Source organism: Chenopodium quinoa, unplaced genomic scaffold (assembly GCF_001683475.1).
Source record: "Chenopodium quinoa cultivar QQ74 unplaced genomic scaffold, ASM168347v1, whole genome shotgun sequence".
In the NCBI taxonomy this organism is placed as follows: domain Eukaryota; kingdom Viridiplantae; phylum Streptophyta; class Magnoliopsida; order Caryophyllales; family Amaranthaceae; genus Chenopodium; species Chenopodium quinoa.
In genome coordinates this window covers 465084-488120 of record NW_018743937.1, presented here as the reverse complement: position 1 = coordinate 488120, position 23037 = coordinate 465084, and the positions used below count along the sequence as shown (strand labels likewise).

The following is a 23037-nucleotide window of genomic DNA, read 5'->3' as shown; positions in this document are numbered from 1 at the left end:
AAACTGTTTGAGAAAATGGAGAGGGTGGCTAGGCACTGGATAGTGCAAGTATCAAGGGATGATACTTATGAGGTTAACTGTAGGGAATATTTCAAGCATCCCACACTTGAGCCCCACTGTAATCATACACTTAAGCATGGTGACGTCTAAAGGGAAGGAAGCTAGTGTAAAAGAGTCGCCAACAAGTTTTAGGAACTTGTAAACCATTCATAGGGTGAAGGTTACACCCCTTAACGATCTAGGAGATCGTTAATTCCAATAGGTTTGGAACCATGACTGGAAGTTCGGGGATGAAGGTACAAATCCAACCTAAAAGAGATTGAACTTGTCCTAAAAATAGGCCTCTACTTTATTCTTCTCGTATTCATGTGCGCTTTCTTACTAACATGTAATCAATAGGTTAACCCTAAACCTGTTAAATCTATGTTGGTTGAATATTAATGCACAAATAAAACTATTATTGACGATCACTTGAATTATAATCATATTAGCCTAAACAAGATTTATTTTTTTAAACAAATCCGAAAGGCACTTAGCTTTCATTCATAGGGAGATCCAACTCCAAAATCGGAATAATACAACTTGGAAAATTTGAAAACCAAATACGACTACTAGTGTCCCTTGGCAAGCAATGTGCAAGCTCATGGGCAACTTTATTTCCCTCCCTACGAGTAAAAGACCAAGAAACAAAATTAAGCAAACCACTAACATCATATATATCATCTAGCACTATATGTAAGCTACTTCCCCCTCTATCCTGTGATTTAATTGCGGTAATCAAGCTAAGACTATCACTCTCCACCATAAGGCTTCTAAGCCCGAACTCCACAGCAGCTTGGAGTCCCATCAGAATAGCCTTAGCCTCGGCAACAGCAGGTTCCCAGCAGTCCTGCACCCTCCACGCAACAGCAAATTTCACTGCACCCTTCGAATCACGCACAATAACACCAACAGAAGCCCCTCCATTAGCTAGAGTCCCACCATCAACATTCAATTTGCAGAGGTCACCCCTAGGAGGCTGCCATAATACATCGAGATGAACCACCACCTCTCACATGCCCATGTTCCTCCTTTTGAAGCTCCTTCATTAACTTCAAGACATACTCCATTGATTGATTTGGATTGCACGCATCCCTATCAAATATCCACCTGTTTCTAGCCTTCCAAATTGCCCAACAAGTGGTTATAAGCAGACCATGAGAATAACTCTGCAGCTCCTCGAGCAACACCGATGCCCAGTCAGCAAAATTTCTGCACTTTGCACCACTATCCACGTTCAACTCGCACTTATCCCAAATCAATCTCGCAGTTACACAGTCACGAAGGCAATGAATCTCCATTTCCTCTTCTACACCACATAAACTGCACATACCATCACAAATCGGAATGCGCTTCCCAAGTTCCTTCGAAGTAGGAAGTGCACCCCAGCAAGCTCCCCAAAAAAATATTTTAATTCGAATTATAGTGTGTGCGTTCCAAATTTTATTCCAAATAAACAAGGACCTCAACAGAGCAGCTTCATTTTCATCCCAACTATCTCCAAAAATTGCTATATACGCTGAACGGACTGAGTACTCCCCATTCTTCTCTAAATCCCATCAGATGGCATCTTCAGGCAGCCTAAAGCTCAACGGAATGCTTAATACTCGATCACATTCGAAAGGAAGGAACAATTCCTTAATTAGAGGAACGTTCCATGAGGCCGTAGTGAGGTTGATGATATCACACACCCGCATCCCTCTTCTCGACTCATCACAAGGAGAAATGATTTTCCTAGTTTGATACTTTGGGATCCACGGACTATCCCAAATTTTAATACTAATCCCATCTCCAACTCTCCACCTCATACCTCTTTGAACCATCCACTTTACTCCTCATATCCCACGCCAAGTATAACTAGGATTAGTACCAAGCTCGGAACTCAAATAATTTCCATCCTCAAAATAATGAGCCTTCAATAAACGAGCAAGTAAACTATCTGGATTAAAACTTTTGAAATCACGAAACCCCAAACCTCCTGTTGCTTTAGGTTCACATAACTTCCGCCACGCAACCCAATGAATTTTTCTTTCACCTTTCTTCTGCCCCCACCAAAAATTAGACACCAATGACCGTAATTCATCACAAAAGGAAGAAGGAAATTTAAACACACTCATCGTGTAGGTTGGGATAGATTGGGCAACAACCTTAATCAGGACCTCCCGACCCGCCTTAGATAGCATTCCACTCTTCCACCCTTGTAGCCTTTTCCACAACTTCTCTCGAACACCCTTCGTAGTTACCCTCTTGGACCTCCCTACCACCGTAGGAAGCCCCAAATATTTATCATGAATGTTCACCGTTTGCACACCCAATAAATTAGCTAACTCACCCCGCTTAGCTGTCGAAACACCCTTACTGAAAGACATCGTCGTCTTGCTCAAATTAACCATTTGACCTGATGCCATCTCATAACAATGAAGGATCTCACGGATCTTTTTCACCTCACTCACATTAGCCTTTGAAAAAATTATACTATCATCCGCAAAGAATAAATGTGAAATAATCGGGGCAGTCGGCGCACACGAACACCATGCAAACAACCATCCTCCACAGCTTTATTCAACAATCCAGTTAACGCCTCAGCACACAAAATAAACAAATAAGGTGATATAGGATTACCTTGCCGCATACCCCTATATGGAGTAAAATCCCCTGAAGGTGCCCCATTTATAAGCACAGAGAAAGAAACCGAGGAAATACAATGCATCACCCGATCCACCTCTGCAAACCCCAGTTTTAACATAACTGCTCTCAAAAAATCCCACTCAACTCTATCATAAGCTTTGGCCATATCTAGCTTTAAAGCAAGAGATCCCCCAGAGATCACCAAATTTTTCATGTGCTGAAATACTTCAAAATCTACAAGAATGTTGTCTGTAATTAATCTCCCCGGAGTAAAAGCACTTTGATTCAGAGATATAATATCAGAGAGATAATTTCAGACAATTTGTTAACACCTTAGTAATAAGCATATACACCACATTACCCAAACTAATAGGCTGAAATTCAAACATTTTATCCGGAGCTTCTTTCTTTGGAATTAACACAATGAAGGTTTTATTAATTTCTCTAGGAATAACATCACCTTTAAGTACACCCAACATAAGAGAAGTAACAGCATGTCCAACAATATGCCAATAAGTTTGACAAAATAAAGGGCACATACCATTCGGACCCGGAGCCTTAAGGGGATGCATTTGTTTAAGAGCCGAAAGAACCTCATCCGCCTTGTACTCTGCGCAAAGCAGCTCATTCATGTCATCCGTCACTCGACATCAATACCTGCCAAAGCATCACTATAATCGACTACAGGTGCAGCCAAAACAAATTGCAAAAATAATCCACCGCAACGGCAGTCACCCCTTCTTCACCATCATGCCGCACCCTGGCCCATCGTCTGTAAAAAGAGCAGTGATTGAATTTTTTTGCCGCCTTTGACTAGCTTTCTAGTGAAAAAAGCTTGAATTGCGATCACCCGCAGCAAGCCATAGAGCTCGGGATCTTTGGCGCCAATATACTTCTTCAACATGAAGTTTCTTTAACTACCTTGCGCCTATCGACAACCTGGGCAGCAGCCCTGCCTCCCTTGTTGAGCTTGCTAAGTCTCTTTCTTTTCTTTTGAATTTCTCTAAAAACCCTCCCAAACTCCTTATTACTCCAAGACTTTAGGAACTCGGCATAGGCAGCCAATTTTCCCCCCACTACATCCCCTCCAAGCAGCCACACATCCTCGATAACACCTTCACACTTCTCACTCTCCGTCCATACTTGTTTAAAGCAAAACAACCTCTCCTTATTCTTCTTATCATTCACACCCTCCTCAAGCACTAGTCTCAAAGGCGAATGATCCGACCAATCACGCTCCAAATTATAAAGCTTTGCCTTCGGGAATAAATCATTCAAATTTTGAGTGATTAAAGCTCTATCCAAACGACACTGTACATAATCATCATCGCTTTGGCCATTTTCATATGTGAACAAGTAACCCTTCACCTCAACATCACGCAATTGACAAGCCTCAATTGCATCTCAAAAACTCTCCATTTGCCACAATGCTCTATCTCGTCCTCCCTTTTTCTCATAATCATAAAAAATTTCATTGAAATCCCCAATGCAAACCCAAGCCTCATCCCTTTGAGCCACAAGCATCCCTAAAACTTTTCAAGATAAATGACGATTTTGCACTTCAGGCCACCCGTAGAACCCTGTTAATCTCCCAATCACACCAATATGGTGGACAGACATCAACTGCAAATGCACCTCAATCTCTTTCAACCAAAATAAAGCAACCCCCCCAGACCTACCACAATTATCCACCGCCACTCCCTCGTACCTAGGGAATTTTGCACAAATTTTCACCATCTCCCCACTACTCAGTTTTGTCTCCATAGAAAAGATTAGAGATGGTGCCTCCCTCCGTACTAAGCTCCGGAGGTAATCAAATGCAGAGGTGTTTCCCAACCCTCCAAAATTAATACTCAAAATACTCATTGGGCTAGGCAGGGCTGTTAAGAGCAGCCTCCGCCATTCAACATCCAGATAAATCATCACCATTCACCAATTCATCATTCTCAATCTCCTGCCACACACTCCCCTTATCCACCTCCCCCACCCTTTTCCCCAAGACAACATGATCAGCACTACTCATATGAGTATCAAAATAGTCCCCCTCCCTAGTGTGTTTCTTCCATTTTTTATTCCCCTTTACATTCCTCCCCACGTGCAGCACCTCCTTATCTCCCCTTAAATTCCCCTCTGCACTCTTTTCCCTTTTATTAACCCCTTCTGTCCCCTCACACCCAATAACCCCCTCCACTATCTGCTTCAACACACTAGGCACAACAACCGGGTTACTCAGCTGTATAGCTTCCCCACCCATCACAATAGTCTGCTGCTCCCTTTTGATCGTATCATCCACCTCCACAACCTCGGTTTCCTTTGTGACAAACAATTGTTTATGGGTAGAGATCACCGTTTCAAGCTCCTCCTCATCGCTTAATTTCCCTCTCCTAGGAGATGCTCTTAACCATCTTCCCCATCCCATTCTAGTTTGCTTACTCTCCTCCGACACCATATCACAATCTTTCTCAGAGTGCCCAATTACACCACAAGCGAAACACAAAAATGGCAATCTCTCGTAAGCAAACTCCACACAAACAGTTTTTCCTCCTTTGTCAAGGATACGTTGAAAACTTTGCACAGGTTTAGTTACATTAATCATCACTTCAACACGGCGAAAACGGTCTAACCCAAGCAGATCATCTTCTACCTTTAGCACCTCCCCCCAATTTGCAACTATCTCCTTCACATCATCATCAGAGCGACAATTAAACGGAATATTTTTTATTCAAACCCAAAAAGGCGAGTGGTATAAGGAGACTTTCTCAGGCTGCTCATCTCCCTCCACCTCTTTCAAAATTATTAGTTATCTTATTAAGCATGATTACAAGTACAAATTCCCTTTAAACATGCATAAAAGGCAGATGAAGCAATAAAAATAATAAACATCAAGCAACATAAAAACAATCATCATCATAATCATATTAATAATAAAGCATAATATTAATAGCAAGATCCTAGGCATGATACTAACAAGATTAATAACAAACCCTAGCATGTCACTTAAAATTAAAGATCAATTAGCCCTAACATGACACTAACATGATATTAGGAAAGAAATAGGAAACATCATAATAATATACATGATATTAGAAATTTTAGTTATCCCTAAACATGATAATAGGAAGCAATAAAAACATCCTAACATGATACTAGGAATCAACAAAATAATCTAAGCATGATTTCTATAATAATAAAGCAATAAAGCAATTAAATTACTTACTTCGATGCCTCGTACCTATTTCTAATATAAAAAAAATACACACGTTACTAACTTCAAGGAAAATAAATAATCAAAACAATTAAATTAAATAATTGAAATAGGTATTTGGGACCAAACCCTCGGAAATATCAAACTGTTCACGTCTAGGACAAAGGCAACTTCGAACTTTGCTAGGTGTGTCTAGATCTAATGAGTGAGGAATTGAGAGAGGGAAGGTTTAGAAAAAGAATAGAGAGAGAGAAAGCTTCTAGCTTTTAGAGAGAAAGAGAGAGAGAGATGATAGATGATTGAGAATCATGAAAAACGGGGAGATACGACCCCTATTTATAGAAAAAATAGCTCGGGATACGATAGAAAAGAGTTCGAGTCCTATTCGGAATAAAAGACTCCTATCGTCAACGACAAGAGTTAGCGCCAGACGACAGGAGCAGCGCTAGGCGACAGGGATTAGCGCCAAGCGACAGACCTGTCGTTTGGAGCAGGGAAAGTTTTTTTGCGGATTTTGTTTTTATCATATCTTTTGATCCAGAAGTCCAAATAAATCATATAATATGTCGTTGGAAAGCTCTTGAAGTCTTATTTCCAACCCAATTAAAATCAGGTTAAAATCTTATGTATATAAAAAGATATGGCTGAAATAGTGGAAGGGTGTCAGTTTTGGATAGAGTTTTGTATTCCTTTCATATCTTTTTCGTTATAGCTTGGAATTAATATTATAATATATCATTGGAAAGATAATTTCAAGATATATCCAACCATATAAGATTTGGATAAAAATTATGAGGCACGAAAATAATATCTTACTGTCTTTGAACATCTTTAAATTCGAATAGAATTAGGACTTAAAAAGGAAAGTTTTATTCAATTTCAAATTCTATGATTTTATCTTTTCAAAAAGAATAATTGAGATCTTTAATAAACTCATAGAAGATTCTAATAAATCCTAAATATTTTAGAAATGAGATTAAATCTTGGACCCTCCACATGATCATTGGGTCGTAGGTAAAATCCGGTTTGGGTTTAGTTTAGTATTTTGGCCATAACTTAGCTTCCTCATTATTCATCAAAATTGGGCTTATAATATATTATTGGAAAGGTCTTTTCGAGCCTCATCCAGCTACACCATTATTGGACCCTTATCATGGACCAAAACCAACTAGATTGGACATTTTCATAAATAGAGTGAAAGAAGAAACATTTTTGAAAATAGAAAGAGAGATATTTTAATAAAAACATCCACATCACTAGACCTTTCACACTTTTACTTTGTTTGATAATCAAATGACATGAAAGGTATTCATCACTGGGTTTGGTTTTGGGGAGACACATTTGGGTGTCTACATTAACCTAAATGCAGACCAAGTGACAGCTGACCTACAAAACAGAACTTGCACATGCTATTACTAGCAATTAACTGGCCTTCCTTTGTGTGCATGGATTTTCTTGCATACTAGATAAGAAAAGTGATCCAAAACAATATGTAGACCACTATTACACAAGGGAGTGATATATACAGGCATATGATCTGCCTGTACAACCTATGTCAAGTCCCAAGCACTGGGAAAAGGTTCAGCTAAGGGAGCCACTACCTCCACCAATGAGAGTGATGCCTGGTAGGCCTAAGCCCAAAAAAAGAAATAAGGAAAGGGGTTAGGGTGTACCAGAGGTAGAAAAGGGTAGTAAATAGAAGAAGCAAAAAAGAGGCCAAAAATGTGCTCAGTTTGGTCACTATTCCAAGACATGCTCTAATGTGGCTGCAGAAGTGACATAACCTACTTCCCATCCTATCACAAAGGGTAAGGCTGTTCTAAACACTCCATGGGTGGTAGAACAAAGGAGAATAAAAGAAGCAAGAGCTTTAAACAAGGTGAGTACTCAATTTTATTCCATGTTCAGATGTAAGTAATGACTTTGGTTTTGTTTTTAATTTTTTCCACCTTTTTTTTGTATACAGACTACTCCTGGGGCATCAGCAGGTCCTAATAGCATTGCAAATAAAAAATTCCAACAAGAGGAGGCTAGATTAATATTACTTATCAAAAGCGGCCTCTAATTAGGCATTCTGATCACTTGACCTCACTGAATAGTTAGCTTTTCTAATATTTTCGAACCCACTAGCGGAATAATACACTTGTTCGAAGGACACCATTCCTATCATTGCTTGCATAGTGGATCACGTGCAACCTCTTATCTCTCTTTTGCTCCAACACGGCACTAACCACCGTGTCACTTGCATCACACATTAGCTCGGAGGGGAGTCTCCAATCCGGAGCTTGCACTATTGTCGCCAAGACCAATTCATTCTTCAACCTACAAAATGCATCTAAAAAAGCATCATCAAATACAAAATCACACTCCTTTTGAAGAAGTGTAGTAAGAGGTTTGGCTATTTTAGAGAAGTCCTTGATGAAACGCCAATATAAATCGGCATGACCCAAGAAAATCTCACCCCTTTCACATTTGTAGGGGGTAGGAGCTTCTTTATTACATACACTTAGCCCTATCAACCTCAATCCCCTCTTGAGAGATTTTATGGCCAAGAATAGTTCCTTCTTGAACCATAAAATGACACTTCTCCCAATTAAGGACAAGGTTGACCTCTTCACACTTTTTCAAACATCGTGTGAGATTAGTTAAACAATCATCAAAAGAACTTCCCCCCACCGAGAATTCATCCATGAATACTTCCATTTCTTTTTCAATCATATCCGCAAAAATAGCCATCATACACCGTTGGAAAGTAGAGGGGGCATTGCATAAACCAAATGGCATCCTATGATAAGCATAGGTGCCATATAGACAAGTGAATGTTGTTTTCTCTTGATCATCTGGGTGAATTCAAACATACTTGTGACCCGGTAGCCTTTCCAACATTTGATCAATGAAAGGCAATGGGAAGTGGTCCTTCTTGGTCGATGTGTTTATCCCACAATAGTCTATACACATCCTTCAACCGGTTATGGTTCTAGTATGGATTAGCTCACATTTTTTGTTTTTAATCACTGTCATCCTCCCTTTTTAAAGACTAGCACCGGTGCCACCTACATACTATTAATAGGATAAATGATACCAGCAGCAAATAGTTTAAGAACCTCCTACTTGACCACTTCAAGCATTGGAGGATTAAGCTTTCTTTGTCTTTCGATTGATGGCTTAGCATCATCGATCCTCCAATGATATTCGATGCATGCAAAGCGTTGGGATTATACCTTTTAAATCATCAATTTTATATCCCAAAGCTTTGCGATGCATCCTGAAGACATTTAACAATTTTGAGGTTTGAGCCTCATCCAATGATGCATTAACAATGACCGGAAAAGTAGAAGATGGACTAAGAAACTCATAACTCAAATTGGGTGGTAGAGGTTTTAGCTCTACACTTAGACATTCATTACCATTGTCATTCATGAGCTCTTTTTTCACTTCTTCTTCTCTAATCACAAGGTTTGCTATTTCCTTTTCCATAGTAGTGGAGTCAAGAATCTACTCAATTGCCTTTATTTCCATGTCTTCATTGCAAAACCTATCTTTGATTTCAAGTTCACACTCAACAGAATCATTAGTATTATGTAAATGCCATTGTATGGATTCATGAATAACATTTTGAACAATATCAATCCTCATACAATCATATATGTGGGAAGGAAATTTCATAACTTGGTTCAATTTAAATCCACTTTCTCTTTTCCAACAACCAAAGACAATTTTCCATGTTTTACATCAGTTATAGCCCCTGTTGTGGCTAAGAAAGTCCTACCTAGAAATATGGGGACATTCAAGTCCTCATCCATTTCAAGCACAATAAAATCCACCGGAATGTAAAGTTTTCCCACCCTAAGGGGGCTCCTATATTTTTCCCAAAGGCATCTTAACCGAACGATCGGCTAATTAAAGGGAAATATTAGTGGGTTTTAACGCTCCTATGCGAAGTCTTTTGCACATAGAGAGGGCATCAAGCTAATGCTAGTACCCAGATCACTCAAAGCACGATCAATCACCATTTCACCAATAGCACATGGAATAATAGAAAAACTACCGGGATCTTTAAGCTTTGTGGAAAACTTATTTTGAATAATTGCACTACAATTTTTCAGCATATTAATAGTTTCCACCAAGTCAACTTCTCTTTTATTACTCAAGATGTCCTTAAAAAATTTAGCATAAGTTAGCATTTGTTTTATAACATCAGTGAATGGAATGTTAACATAAACTTCTCAAAACTTCCAAAATTTTAGCAAATTGTTCATCAAGTCTAGACCCGGCAAACCTTCCCGGAAAAGGAAGCTTTGCCACATGTAGTGGGATTTCACTCTTTTTTTTCTTTTTCAACTTCTTTTTCTTTGTTTTTCTCTTCTTATCTCTCTTTTTCTTTTTCAACTCTCAACTCTTCATGGGAATCACTCTTTCTTTCCCTAAGTTTTTCCCACTTCTATTTACAATTGAATTGCCTTTCTCTCTAGGATCTAGACCTTGACTAGGAAATGAGGTATTAGACTGGCCTTTCAGGGTACCAGCTATTTGGGCCATTTGGTTTTTTAACATTTTGTTGTGGGTTTGCTTTTATTTTAATCTTTCCTCCGAGTCATTTGTCTCTTTAGTTTGGGTATTGATGAATTACTCCATCATGCTTTCTAAATTAGACTTAGGAGGGGGTGAGCTTAAATTTGAAGTGGTGGTCTAGGAATAGGAGTTATTGTCATTTGTTGGTACCTATTGTCATTTCTATAATTCCGTTGATTATTAAATACATAGTTACCACTACCACTAGCTTGACCTTGACCACTATGAGTAAATACAAGTTATAACTTATATCAACTTGTTTTGTTGATATCAGGGGCAATACTTTCTTGTAGGCAGTTAAATGAGGGGCACGTAGGTCCATGCAAATAAACCAAGTAGGTTCCCGCTATATCAACACCGTTTTAAGAGAGTTGAATTGTGTCGTAGTTGACGGATAGAACAAGGATAACTTGCCATTTATTTGTTCCACCTTCACACTCGCATCAATCACCTTCAACCATAACCCTAGTCAGTACTTAACAGAAGCCGAAGGAAATAGGAGAATCGGCGAAATACTTCCCAAAATTCGTTGATTGTTTGTAGCTAAAACCTATGTTCGGGTACATCCTTTCCCTAAGGTGCATATTCGGCTACACCCTTTCCCTTAATCGAAGCGAGGTTCATATCCGGCTCAACCTTATCCCAGAGTCGGATCAAGGCTCATATTCGGCTCAACCCTTTCGCAGAATTAGAATAAGGTTCATATTCGGCTCAACCCTTTTCCCAGAATGCAGCAAGGGTCATAATTCCCCCTAGGAATGTACTGTATTAATGTAATAATCCTACTAAATGTTCGTTAATTGTTGTTGGTTTTGAATTGATACTTGGTACGTGGACGCATCTTTAAATTGCAATTTAATAAGTAGTGGCTTCAATATTAATGACAGATATGCCTTATCTTGATTATAGTGTGAGTTATGGAATGCATCAATCATTTATTAAATTATTTGGTTTTAGGTAGTTAAGTTGTGGTCCTTTTATCTGTGTTTCTAGGACGAACCTATGGAGGGAAGGATAGGTATGAAGAGGAAGTTGAATGTAGGCCATGGTCATGATTTGACAAAGGTATTTGAAATTTTTAATGTTAGATTACTGAGGGTTTTTGTTTCTCTAATTTTACAGTACTGGATATTGTTTTATGCTAGGAACTCAGACCATATTTTGTAGCTGAATTAAAGTCTTTATCTCCATATATGCTTGAGGTATGCAGATTGTTTGCACAGGTTTAATATCCAATATAATCTTTATACTTCTAGTGTAATAAGGTAGTTATGTTAGTGTTTTAGGATGATTCGGTAACTGTTGGTTGACTTGTTAAATCTAGAGGCGAGGTGTTAATGCAACGAGAAAGATACAGTATAAGGTGAGTTATGATGAAAATTAAAGTTTAGTCTTTTCAAAGTGTACTTGAATTTGTTTTCTGTACGATTGAATGCAGCCACCGAACACTAGTTGTTGTATTAAGACATTTGCGAGAATGTGTCAAAGTTTTGATGATAGGGAAATTTGTTGGGTTGTAGAAATGGGATTTGGGGGGTTGTTGAAGTTTGTAGGAGAGATGCACTTGACAAGGCAATTGTCCTATTGGTTGTTAACTCGTATAGATCCATTCAAATGCACACTTAAAAGTGTAAACAGGAAATTATTTAATATGTCAAAGAACCAAGTACATTGGGTGCTAGGTATTCCTAATCGGGGTACTGATGTTCCTACTTACAAGTAATTGTCAATTAATATAACGGAGAATATTGATGAGATAATGGCTAGGTATGGGAAATATTGGCTTTCGAAATCAAGCAAAATTGGTCGGCAGTATAAGTCTTGTGGAATCCCTGTCACTAGGAAGTTAATGGAGAGGATGGAAGGGGAGTAGCAGGGGCATGAAGGTGATGAGTTCAAGTTGTTTTTACTACTGTCATTGGAGATGTTTTTATGCCCCACACAGTCATCAAGGTTGGCTTCAGACCTTGTTCTTGCATTGACTTGTGCTAGAAAAGCAGTCGAGTATGATTGGTGCAGCCTTGTGCTCAACAAGCTTATGGATAGCGTAGCTACATTTACACGTAGATTCTACTGTCATGGCTATGATAGTGGTTGTGGTGGATGCCTCATCTTTGTTGTGGTATGGTTATTTACAAATCTTGCATCTTTATGTTAAGTGATTTCCTTTTAGTTGTATTTATCTTTAACTAATTTTTCTGTAGGTCATGTATTTGGATAGGCTTGATAGACAACCAGTCCACTAGGGGGTGTGTCCAAGGCTATAATTTTGGACTATGGACCATATAAAAAGGATTGTTAAGGCTGATCGCTTGCCAAATGATGCTTTTGGAGTATTTGGGGTAAGCTTCTAACATTGTAGAAAGGCATGGTGTTATATCTTTTAACTAAATTCATTGATGATCTTGGACCCAATGTGTCTTATTATAGTTCTATATATATATATTATAGACCTTGGATATGGCATAAGGTGAAAAACATCCAAGACTAGCAAGGGACACAAATGGTCCTCAAGAACAGGCTGAGGTAATGTAGCCATATATAATGTTTGTGTACTATTGAATTGGGTAATGGAATATGAAGTATTTAGAATATGTGTTCTTAACCAGGGTATGAGTGTCTGTATGGCTTTAAAAAGGAAGAACTGTGCACCGAGACGCATGTCAAACACTAAGACAATACCAGCCACGGGAAGCCGATCAAGTAGGGATGTATAGTTGAGAATGTAAATCAGATGCCAAGTTAATGAAGTTGACTGGTAACGATGCAAGTTTTTTTTTGTTGTTGTTAAGTTGGTAGCCTTTAAAATGGAACAAATAAGGAGGTATATATAGTTCTTGTGTGTTAATAAGGTTTGAATTAATTGCATATTGTTGTCATTCTCTTAACTGACATTCATTACTAGAAGGTGGCTCTACTTAGATGATGTTGTTGCTGATAAATTGGTATTTTACATATAACACAATTGTGGCATTGAATTGCATTATGTGATAAGATTATTGTTGAAAAGTTTTCATTTTCATGTTGCTTTGGAATTCTTTATAGGTGAGTGCTTTCGTGGCAAGGTTCGGTTCCAACTATTGATGGTGCCTTGCTAAGTACCCATTCTCTTTAGTGAGTTTGATGTTGTAATTTTCAGGACAGTGGTTGTTGTTTATAATATATTTAATAAATGGTGATCATGTCCATATGTTGTTTATAGCCCATTTTTTGCAATTTCGGGGAGGAGCAGTTTTCCTCAGTAACAGCATATCCCCGGTCATGGAGTTGATGACAGGATTTCTTCGGGATGGTTGTTGTCGTATTTTGTCCATTGTGTTGCCTGTGAGCCTCTATTTATGTACGAGTTGTGACTGTAGTATTTGGTTGTTGGATTGATATGTTGAACAAACATTTTATTTGTTTTCCTAGGTTGTAGGATATAACAGTCCAACAATGGTTGATTGGGTGTTGGTTTTGAAACATTGTTCCCCAAGCCATGTGTTTGTGGTGTTTGATAATATGGGTTCTGGATCAGTTTCTATGACTACATCACAAGTGAGCTCCTAACAACCATTTGATCCACCTATATTTTCAATGTGTACTGAACATAATTTTGTGCTTTATAGGGAGAATATATCTGATGAATTGGTGCTTCGATTGAAGAACACATCACAATTGAATAGAGTTGTGATGATGGTTACAGACATGGGATGTGTGCGGTAATGGGATATTATTTCCAATTATAAATGCAGTTGGTAATTTGTCGTTTACATATTAGTTTACCTGGCTCATTTGTTTGTATCATTAGTATTGTTTTTCATGTTGTGCATGGTTGGTTTGTATTAGCATAAATTGTACTTTGGAGAGGTGGGTGTTTGACAGTCATTTAGTGGATTTACGCTTACTTAGTCATACTTGAGTTTTCTTAATAAAAGTTGGGCCGGTGTTCTAGTTTAAGCCCAATGTAAACTATAACCAATCACTTGGACTATATATATGTAGTTAGTATCCCTATAACGAAATGGTCTTTTGAATTTTATATTGGGGGCTCCAATTTTGTATTGGGCTTTGATTTTTTTTGGGCCAAGCATAACATTTTACCCAATCTAGAAATGAAAAAACACGAAAGAACATGGGCTCCAATGTTATATTGGGCTTTGATTTTTAATTGGGCCAAGCATAACAATCTGGAAATGAAAACAAACGACAGAACATGATGATATGAACTCCAAATACTAGTACATTGGATTGTTTTAGAACATGTAATTTAACACATATTCAGCATGAAATTGCTAATACATTTTCTAAGTGAAGCTACTGATACACTTAATTAACAAGGCCCCAGGTGTATGGCTGACTTGTGGTGCTACATAATTTGTAGGGAGGGTCTTTTGTGAAAGTAATTATCGCATAACCATCCATTTTGGTTGATTTCGAGATCCCGCAAACACGGTAAGGCATTACGCTTTGTAGTAGTAAGCGTCCCAAGTTGACCGAAACCCTTGTCTCGGTTAAGACAATCACACCTGGCATATGTAAATCTATTACCTCTTTCAGTGAAAGGAGGAAACTCTCTCTGCTCAAATCCCTACATTTCCATAACATAAACCTTGTGTTGGTGCCCATCTCCATATCTTTCTTCTCGGTGTTATTGGTAACAATGACGTTTAGTGTTGCCTTTCTACCATCCAATATGTGGCTCGTATTGGTAGTGCCGGTTAAAACTAACCCAGTCATTGCTATAGGGGCTGTCACATTGAACAACTTAAAGTCGTTTCTATAACTTTGTATGTCCATTGAATGTTCTCCTATTGGCAACCAACATAAATCCTTAATAACTGGTATCTCTGAACATGGATCCACTACATCCCTTATACAGAAAGATAACACATTCTCATAACCAGGACCCTTTACACCTCCACTAGTTGAAATTACCCACTACACAAATACCTTGAACACCTTTGGATGTAAAGCAAGGTCAGACAGATCTGGTAAATGAGTCGGCCTTACTGTATTACCATATGTTGTTTTAACCATATCGCTCACAATGCCTTCTCCTGTTGAGATCGACTTAGCGGCCTGCACTGAGCTCACTGCGTTCAGCGTCACTAACCCGTCCGCCGTTAACCGAGGGTCCTTTATAACTTCTAGAACCCCCTTCTTCATAGGTTTTTTGGTGTACACGAATGGAATATTGGTTTTCATTAGATTGAGATTCTTAGATTAGACAATTATTGAGGGATATGGGGCTTGTGTTATCTTTGTTATGGAGCAACAAAGTTTGTTTTGAAAGGGTCTCACAAGTGAGACTGGTATGTCGAATTTTCCCTTCACCATGTTTGCAATTAAGGGGTTTAAAGTTTTGGTAAGGTTATAGTATGAAGTACTTTGGGGAGTTTCTGTATTTGTAGTGGGTATGTAGAACAATGCAGAGGCTAGATGACAGCGGGAAGATGTAAAAAATTACCGGCAATTCCCTACTAAATTTTTCAACTTTCTCGCCCTTTTTTTCCAATGTTTAATGTACTTTTTCAACAACTGCTGCACTTTAGTCAGACTGTTAAGAAGTTTTTTTTTATATTTGAAATTTTCCTTAGCATATGTCAATTTTTAAAAATAAAAAAAAAATAGTATATGTCCATTTTTTAAAAAAAAAAATATGAAGAAATCTATAGCCTTAGTTCATATCAAAATTAATATTTATAAATAAAAAAAAAGTATTAGTTAAGATTGATTTTTAAATGGGTAGCATATTCGAGAAGTTCGGAAAAATTTATTTTCTAATTTACTAATTATTATTAAAAGTACAATTTAAAGAAACAAAAGTAAAATACTACAACTTCAAAGCTACCAAAGTTCCCATCTAAAAAAAGGGTAACTCTAATATGATAAATAATCTATTTGTGATTCAATTTTGTTGATACTTGCATATAAACCAATGAAAGTTTATTTAATTTGTATAGGAACCAATGACAGTTTATTTAATTTACAGCACTGGAAATAAACACTAACAAAGATTTGAACATCCTGGTTTAACAAGTGCAAAATAAAAAAAGTTTATGTGTAAGCCTGGCCCGTGATCAAATTGTAGTCATCTTGACAATGACTTCAAAACTAACGGTGATTCATGTACAAAATCCTCATATTAAAATTGCAACCCAGTTGATCAAAATGGTGTTGGTATTGTAATTGCAAAAATAACCAGTTTAGCTACATCGTTGTAACAGGGTTGATCAAAATGAAACCCCATAAATAAGACAGTTACACACCAACACAATTAACCACTGTTAAAGAAAGAAACAGAGTCTTCAAAGTACCAACAGGGATAAGTAGTTGTTACATAAATTAGGACAATTGAATGTCAAAATTCTTTGCACCTGAACAAGGATTAAGACTCATAGGAGTGTGAGTCCTCCGTATCTGTTACATGCTCCATTAGGTCAGGATCAACACAGTCCTCATACAAGGCAGAAAGTGGACGTGTTGCTCTTTTCCTTTTTCCCTGCAAAAAAAAACATTCGAGATACCAAAGCATTTAGTAGGTGGAATGCATAAACACAGTAAAGCATGGCCATAAACAAGAAATCAATACCAATATTTATAACACTCTTACCTGCCTAGTTTGGGTGCTAGTTTTGGTTGTTTGGGCAGATTTCTGGACAGTGTTCGAGTTCGTTTTCTAAGTCTTATACCCATTCTCCGCTAAAGTCTTATACCTGGTGGTTTTTAGTCGACCACGTGGTTTTTTGCATGCGATAGGATCCTTCACAGATTTTTGGCAGTTGAAGTAGGTGTCTTGGTTGCCAATGTGTTTGATCCTATTTGAGAGCTGGGTATAACAGGTAGTTCTGCTTGTTTTTTAAGGAATGTAGTACGGCTCTCTTTTACATCCAAATGAAGCTGCTTCAAACTGGTCAGTACCAATTCAACCGTGACCATATCATCAAATGCTGCAGCCTCATCACAAATTCCCTCGAACCCCCTCATCATTTTGCGATGATACTGAACTTAAGGCATGTCTTCGGGGTCATGGTAAGTAACTTTGACACGAGTATGTTTACATGGAACATCTTTCCTCCACCTATCTAGTATGTACTTGGATGGGATATCAAAAATATGGTTCAACTCGAACACACGAATAACATGCTTGCACAATATCCCAACAAAAGTCTCAAACTTGCGGCATTCACAAGAGACATCTTTCGTCCAGTGATAAAAAAAATCACGCGTACTAAACGATAGAAGTCGGTTATAACATCCTCGCTCTTATCTTCAGGAATTATTTACAAACGTTTCTCTAGGACATATTCTGTCTTGTTGTTTACAAGATCGCGCCTCTCATTCGGAACACAATACCCCATCCTCCCACGCTCCTGGAGTTCTTGGAACATTGCATCGGTGTAGATTTTCTAGAATAATTTCTCCACTTTAAAACTGCTAACAAGCCTCCAAACATACTTGCCACATCTTGCATTAGCATCATTCTAACTCAGACTTAACCCGCCTTACCATCACCCTTATATATTTCTTTGGGAATTCATGTAGCTTTTTTATGTTTGTTTACAAAACCGTAAAAGAAGCTATTTATACTATCTACACGTTGGTTGTTTTCATTCTGGCCCAAAAGTAATCCTTCATAAATGCGGGAACCCACATATGTCTTTATTCAAATAGGTCACACAACCAGTCATTATCCCCAAGCTTCCATTGAGCCATGAATGCATGCTAACGGCTCTCAAATTCTTCAACTGTAAAACTCTCATAAATAAGAGTCTTCAAAGAGCTCTTAAAATCTTCATAAATTCCATCACCAAGCACAAGCATCACATACCAATCAAAACACAAAATCATATCACAAATTTGCACCATTTTGTATGAGTGGGCACTATTATCCTAAATCAGGACTGTTCTACAAACAAGGTTAGGAAAAGGAACACCATCTACAAATAAAATATGACAGTTCAATTAAACACATCTACAATTACAATATGACACTTCAAGTAAAAAAAAAAAAAACAGAAACCATAGGCAACAACGCCACTACAAAGCAGGTGTCCTGTTTTGTACAAATTCAAAACAGGCAGATTTCATATAATGTTTAACCTAAGTGCATAGGTGCATGTGTAACACCCCCGATTTACTAGCTAATAATAAACAATAAATAAAGGAAAATTAGACAACCTTTAATAAAATTGCGGAAGCATACACCTAAATCGGAGGTATCACCGCCATACTCAACAACCTGTCAAGTGTTAAGGCTTACAAAATCCCAACTATATAACTCAATAAATCTAGGTGAGTTATTTATACAACTTTACAAACTTGTTATAGAAAACTAATTGATCACTTGAGCTCCTTTAGCTACGATCACTTGATCAACCTGCTTAAACAACTTGACTGCTCACCATTAAGGACAAATTCCAAAATAGATCGTTGCAGGGCCACCATAAGAAAAAGACATGGCCGCAAACACAAATAGCACAATAAAACAACACACACGTCAGCAAAAGCTGAGTAATCACCACATATCATAATACAGAGTATAATAGGATAATCAACATTAATATCTCACTTAAACAATGTAGTTTAGAATTACATTACACATTGTACTCTGAAAATAACCTTTAACAACTCAACCTCGAATAATTATACAAACCTTTACTCAATTAACTCATATAACCCATAAGTGTGCCATGCTCGTTGTTCTATACCTAGCCTTGGACATGGGTAATTCAAATAAAACCAACAAGTATAAAAACTTGAATACTCCCAATAACCAGAAAACACCTTGAACCAGACCACATACAGGCCAATTCCCAATGTAGGGGACCATAGAAAAAAAAAATATAAATAAAGATTGTACCTCATTCTTAACTCATGATTATCATCTCCTTACCAACATGCCAAGGACTAAGGTTTATAACGCTGAGCCTCAAACCAAGAACAAAATAATAATTCTCAACCTTTTGATCTCATACATTGATCAAATAATAATTCACAAATTAATTTATAATATCTCAACAATGGCACGGTTCCCAAATAACATGACAATTCGATTCATAAATATCTCAACTCTTAGGGCAATAAAACTAATACCCAAATATAATCAACTCACAACCAAATATAATATTCTGCATTAATAACTCTAAAACCTCGATAAAACAATACTCCCTATAGAAACAACATTAAAACCCTAGAAATAATTGTACAATCAATATATACAACAAAAATAATATGATATTCAAATCAAATCAAATCATACAATATCATAATAATTAATCATATATACAAGGAGTACCATTGATAAATCATATCACACATAATAATACAAAATACCAAACATGTCAAAAGTTTCGTGTGATTACCTTCCCGGAAACAATTAAACATATAGCAAAGTATTGCACTAACGTTGGACTCCTGACTTGCGATTCACGCCGACATAGTACGTGAGGCTTGGATACTTATAGGGGAAATACATGATAAAGTTTGGTGGAAGAATCATGAGAATAATCAAAAGGCTCAAGGTTTATTAAGATAATAACTTGGCTTATTTGATAATAAAGAGTAAGGTCTGCTATTTCAACATAGAGAAACAAACGGCAAAAAGGATTAAGGTTAATAATGCTATTATGAGATAATTATAATAGGGTTTAAGACTTTCCAAACTCTAAATTAAAAAGATGAGATTAAGAAATTTATTTAATAAATAAAAATAAACTATTTATTTTTATAAAATATATTATATAAAATCATAAAATATTCGAGTATTACAATATACCCTCCTTAAAACAAGTTTCGTCCTCGAAACTTAAAGTAGATAAATAATTTGTAAATTTGAAAGAGAGTAAAAACTAAACCGAACTTTTCTTAATAAAATATATAGATAGAGTATTGAAATATTAGGGGTATTACAGCATGAATGGTCAAAATTGCATGACTTGCAAATTTGAAACAAACACACAAAATTCAATACCAATTCACACAACCAACTACACCAATACAGAGCAGGTGTCCTAATCTGTACATAGTTCAAAATCCAGGCATATTACATGTAATGTTAAACTTCCAAAGCCTCAGTGCATAAGTGCATAAATGGCCAACATTGCAGGACTTGCAAATTAGAAACAGAAGAAACATACACACAAATGTGATTGCCAATTTACCAGATTTTAATTCATTCATAGCTGAAACAGATGAACAAAGAGAAAACACTTACTTTTCACACTTTACCCAACTTCTCTGGAATCTTCCTAAGGATATGCCAAATACACCAACGGTAACGAGTTGATGGCGTTACGACTGACAGCGGCCTCCTCATGGCGGAAGCTTGATTCGTCAAGATTGTGCCAAGAGGTTTATTTCCCATGCAGGCAACCCACTGCTGAAATATCCAAAAAAAGGTGTCGCAATTTTCGTGTGAAACAAAGGCACATCCCAAAAGTAAAGATTGGGCGTGATGATTTAACCCGACAAAGTTAGCAAAGGGGAGCTCATACTCATTGGTAAGATAGGTAGCATCAAAGCATATGACGTCACCAAACTCCTCGTATGCCACTCGAATCCTAGCATCAACCCAAAATACATCCTTCAATCAGCCCTCTTCATCCAATCGATGAGCGTGATAAAAGTTTTGATTATCTGCTTGCATACGATCAAAATACGCCATCATAGTTGCCACGTCACCGCCTTCCATTTTCAATTGCCACTCCTTGTAAACCTCATGTTGAAGATCCTTAACAATTGGCAAGTTTTCCTCACCACCCAACTCTGTAGCCATGCAACCATGTATTTGTTTTACTAGGACACCTTCTTCATAATAGGCCATCAGCTTTTTCTTGACAAAAGAAGTATATTTTTTCACTCGGTATTCCTTTACCAATTTGGCACCGCCGAGATCCAATTTGTGAACATGATCAAGTACAATGTCCTCAAAACCCAATCACCAACAGGATTCACACTTGCATAAATTCTAGCTATGGTGAGATAGGAGAAAATGAGTTGGTTTGTGGGAACAGGACCTCCAAGAAGTGTGAATGTGAAGTTAACTACGCCACCGGTGCCACAAACTTCCATATTTTTTTCCTTCTTCCTAGCTTCCCTCCTTGCCCTCATATCAGGGGGGGAAGCACTCACACCGCCAATTAATCACCCTCCTCTCCTTTTCCTTGGTATATGAACCAGATTGTCGAGTGACACCAAATCAGTGTTGTTCCACATACTCTTTATAATAACTTTCTATATCTTGCCACCTTTTAAAAACCATACCAACTCTAAGTGGTTCAACTGTAGAGTACACACTCACCTTGTTTGTGGTCACAATTGTTTCCACAGTCTCTAGTGTTTTAACATGAGATGTCAATTGAAGTCCATTTTCACTACATTGGGAGGGCTGAACATAAGGAGTCAAACTATCTAAAGATGGGAATTCTGTTTCAGGTGGAGTATCAGGCACAAATTCATCGAACATAGTCCCCTCACTAACAAGTCCAAAATCTTCGTCCATAGCACACCCACTTATTCATATAACACCACTAGGTAAAAAAAGGAAACCAAAAAAACAATCAAAACAAGTAAGTGGATACAAAGATTAAACTTCAACTGCCTCATTTATCTATAAAACACATACTGCTACCTCAGAGACTTGAGCTCAAACATAGTCAATTTCACAAAAAATTAACGCATCTCACATGGAACTACTTAAAAATTACTTAGAATGTCAATAGTTAAACACAATTCATAAATATCGAGTTTACAACAATGTACATTCATATATAAAATGGATAATGAAATTAAAAAAGGGAAAGGGTAAATAATTTGAAATAAAACTCGGGTTAATAGAAAACACAGATTGATCTACAACTTCTTAACAATTTATAAATTAAATAAGCTAAATCAATTATACAAACGACTCAAACCAAGATTCATCAATTACATAAAACGATTTCAATAAACAGAAAAACCCCTAATTCACTTAGTTTCGACAATTTGAAAGATAAAAACAAACAGACAACTGCATACAAACAACTTGATCAATGTATTGGAAACAATACCTCAAATGTCAAGTTTACAGCTTGGAATTCGATAATATTACATGAATTCGCCCATTCCAAAGCTATAGATCCACGTCTTATTGTATACAACCCAGTATCAAAAGTCTTTTGTTTTCAAATGGTTGAGATGGTGACGAGTGGTGCCGGATTACACAACTCCATCTTTGTCACCGATCATCTTTAGGTTTGGTTCCGTCAAGTTTGTGGATTCTCTCTCTTCGTTAATTCTTTCTCTATCTCTCTCTACAAGTATTCATTCGATTAAGGTTTCTCTCTCCTCCTACCACGATTTCAGAAAATTTAGAAGATGGCATTAACTTTAAAGTTAGTTTGCTACCGTTATAGAATTTATTATTAAAAATAGGAGAACGGAGTCCACATCACTGATCCAATATTTTATTATTACTTTACAGATTTCAAAGTCACGTGCCATGATATTAACAACATTCGTTTATAAAAATTATCAATGGAGACCGACTCGACCACTACTTTGTTCTTTGTTTTGGCCAATTTTCCAACCAAAATCCTCATTGTAAGTGTTGGAGTAGGGGTCATACCTAG

The 23037-nt window shown here is 37.3% G+C and overlaps 1 protein-coding gene and 1 long non-coding RNA gene across 2 annotated transcripts; both read right to left on the bottom strand.

Moving 5' to 3' along the window:
* Positions 1 to 532: 532 nt before the first annotated feature.
* LOC110688762 lies at positions 533 to 1340 on the bottom strand. Its single transcript, XM_021865524.1, has 2 exons — positions 1031 to 1340; positions 533 to 969 (listed from the first exon to the last, which is right to left on the bottom strand). The coding sequence occupies exons 1-2, from the start codon at positions 1338 to 1340 to the stop codon at positions 533 to 535; spliced, it is 747 nt and encodes a 248-aa protein (XP_021721216.1).
* Positions 1341 to 16597: 15257 nt separating this feature from the next.
* Positions 16598 to 22782, bottom strand: LOC110688683. Its single transcript, XR_002504622.1, has 4 exons — positions 22477 to 22782; positions 20643 to 21957; positions 17040 to 18823; positions 16598 to 16928 (listed from the first exon to the last, which is right to left on the bottom strand). It is a non-coding gene; the product is annotated as an uncharacterized LOC110688683 (long non-coding RNA).
* Positions 22783 to 23037: the final 255 nt, after the last annotated feature.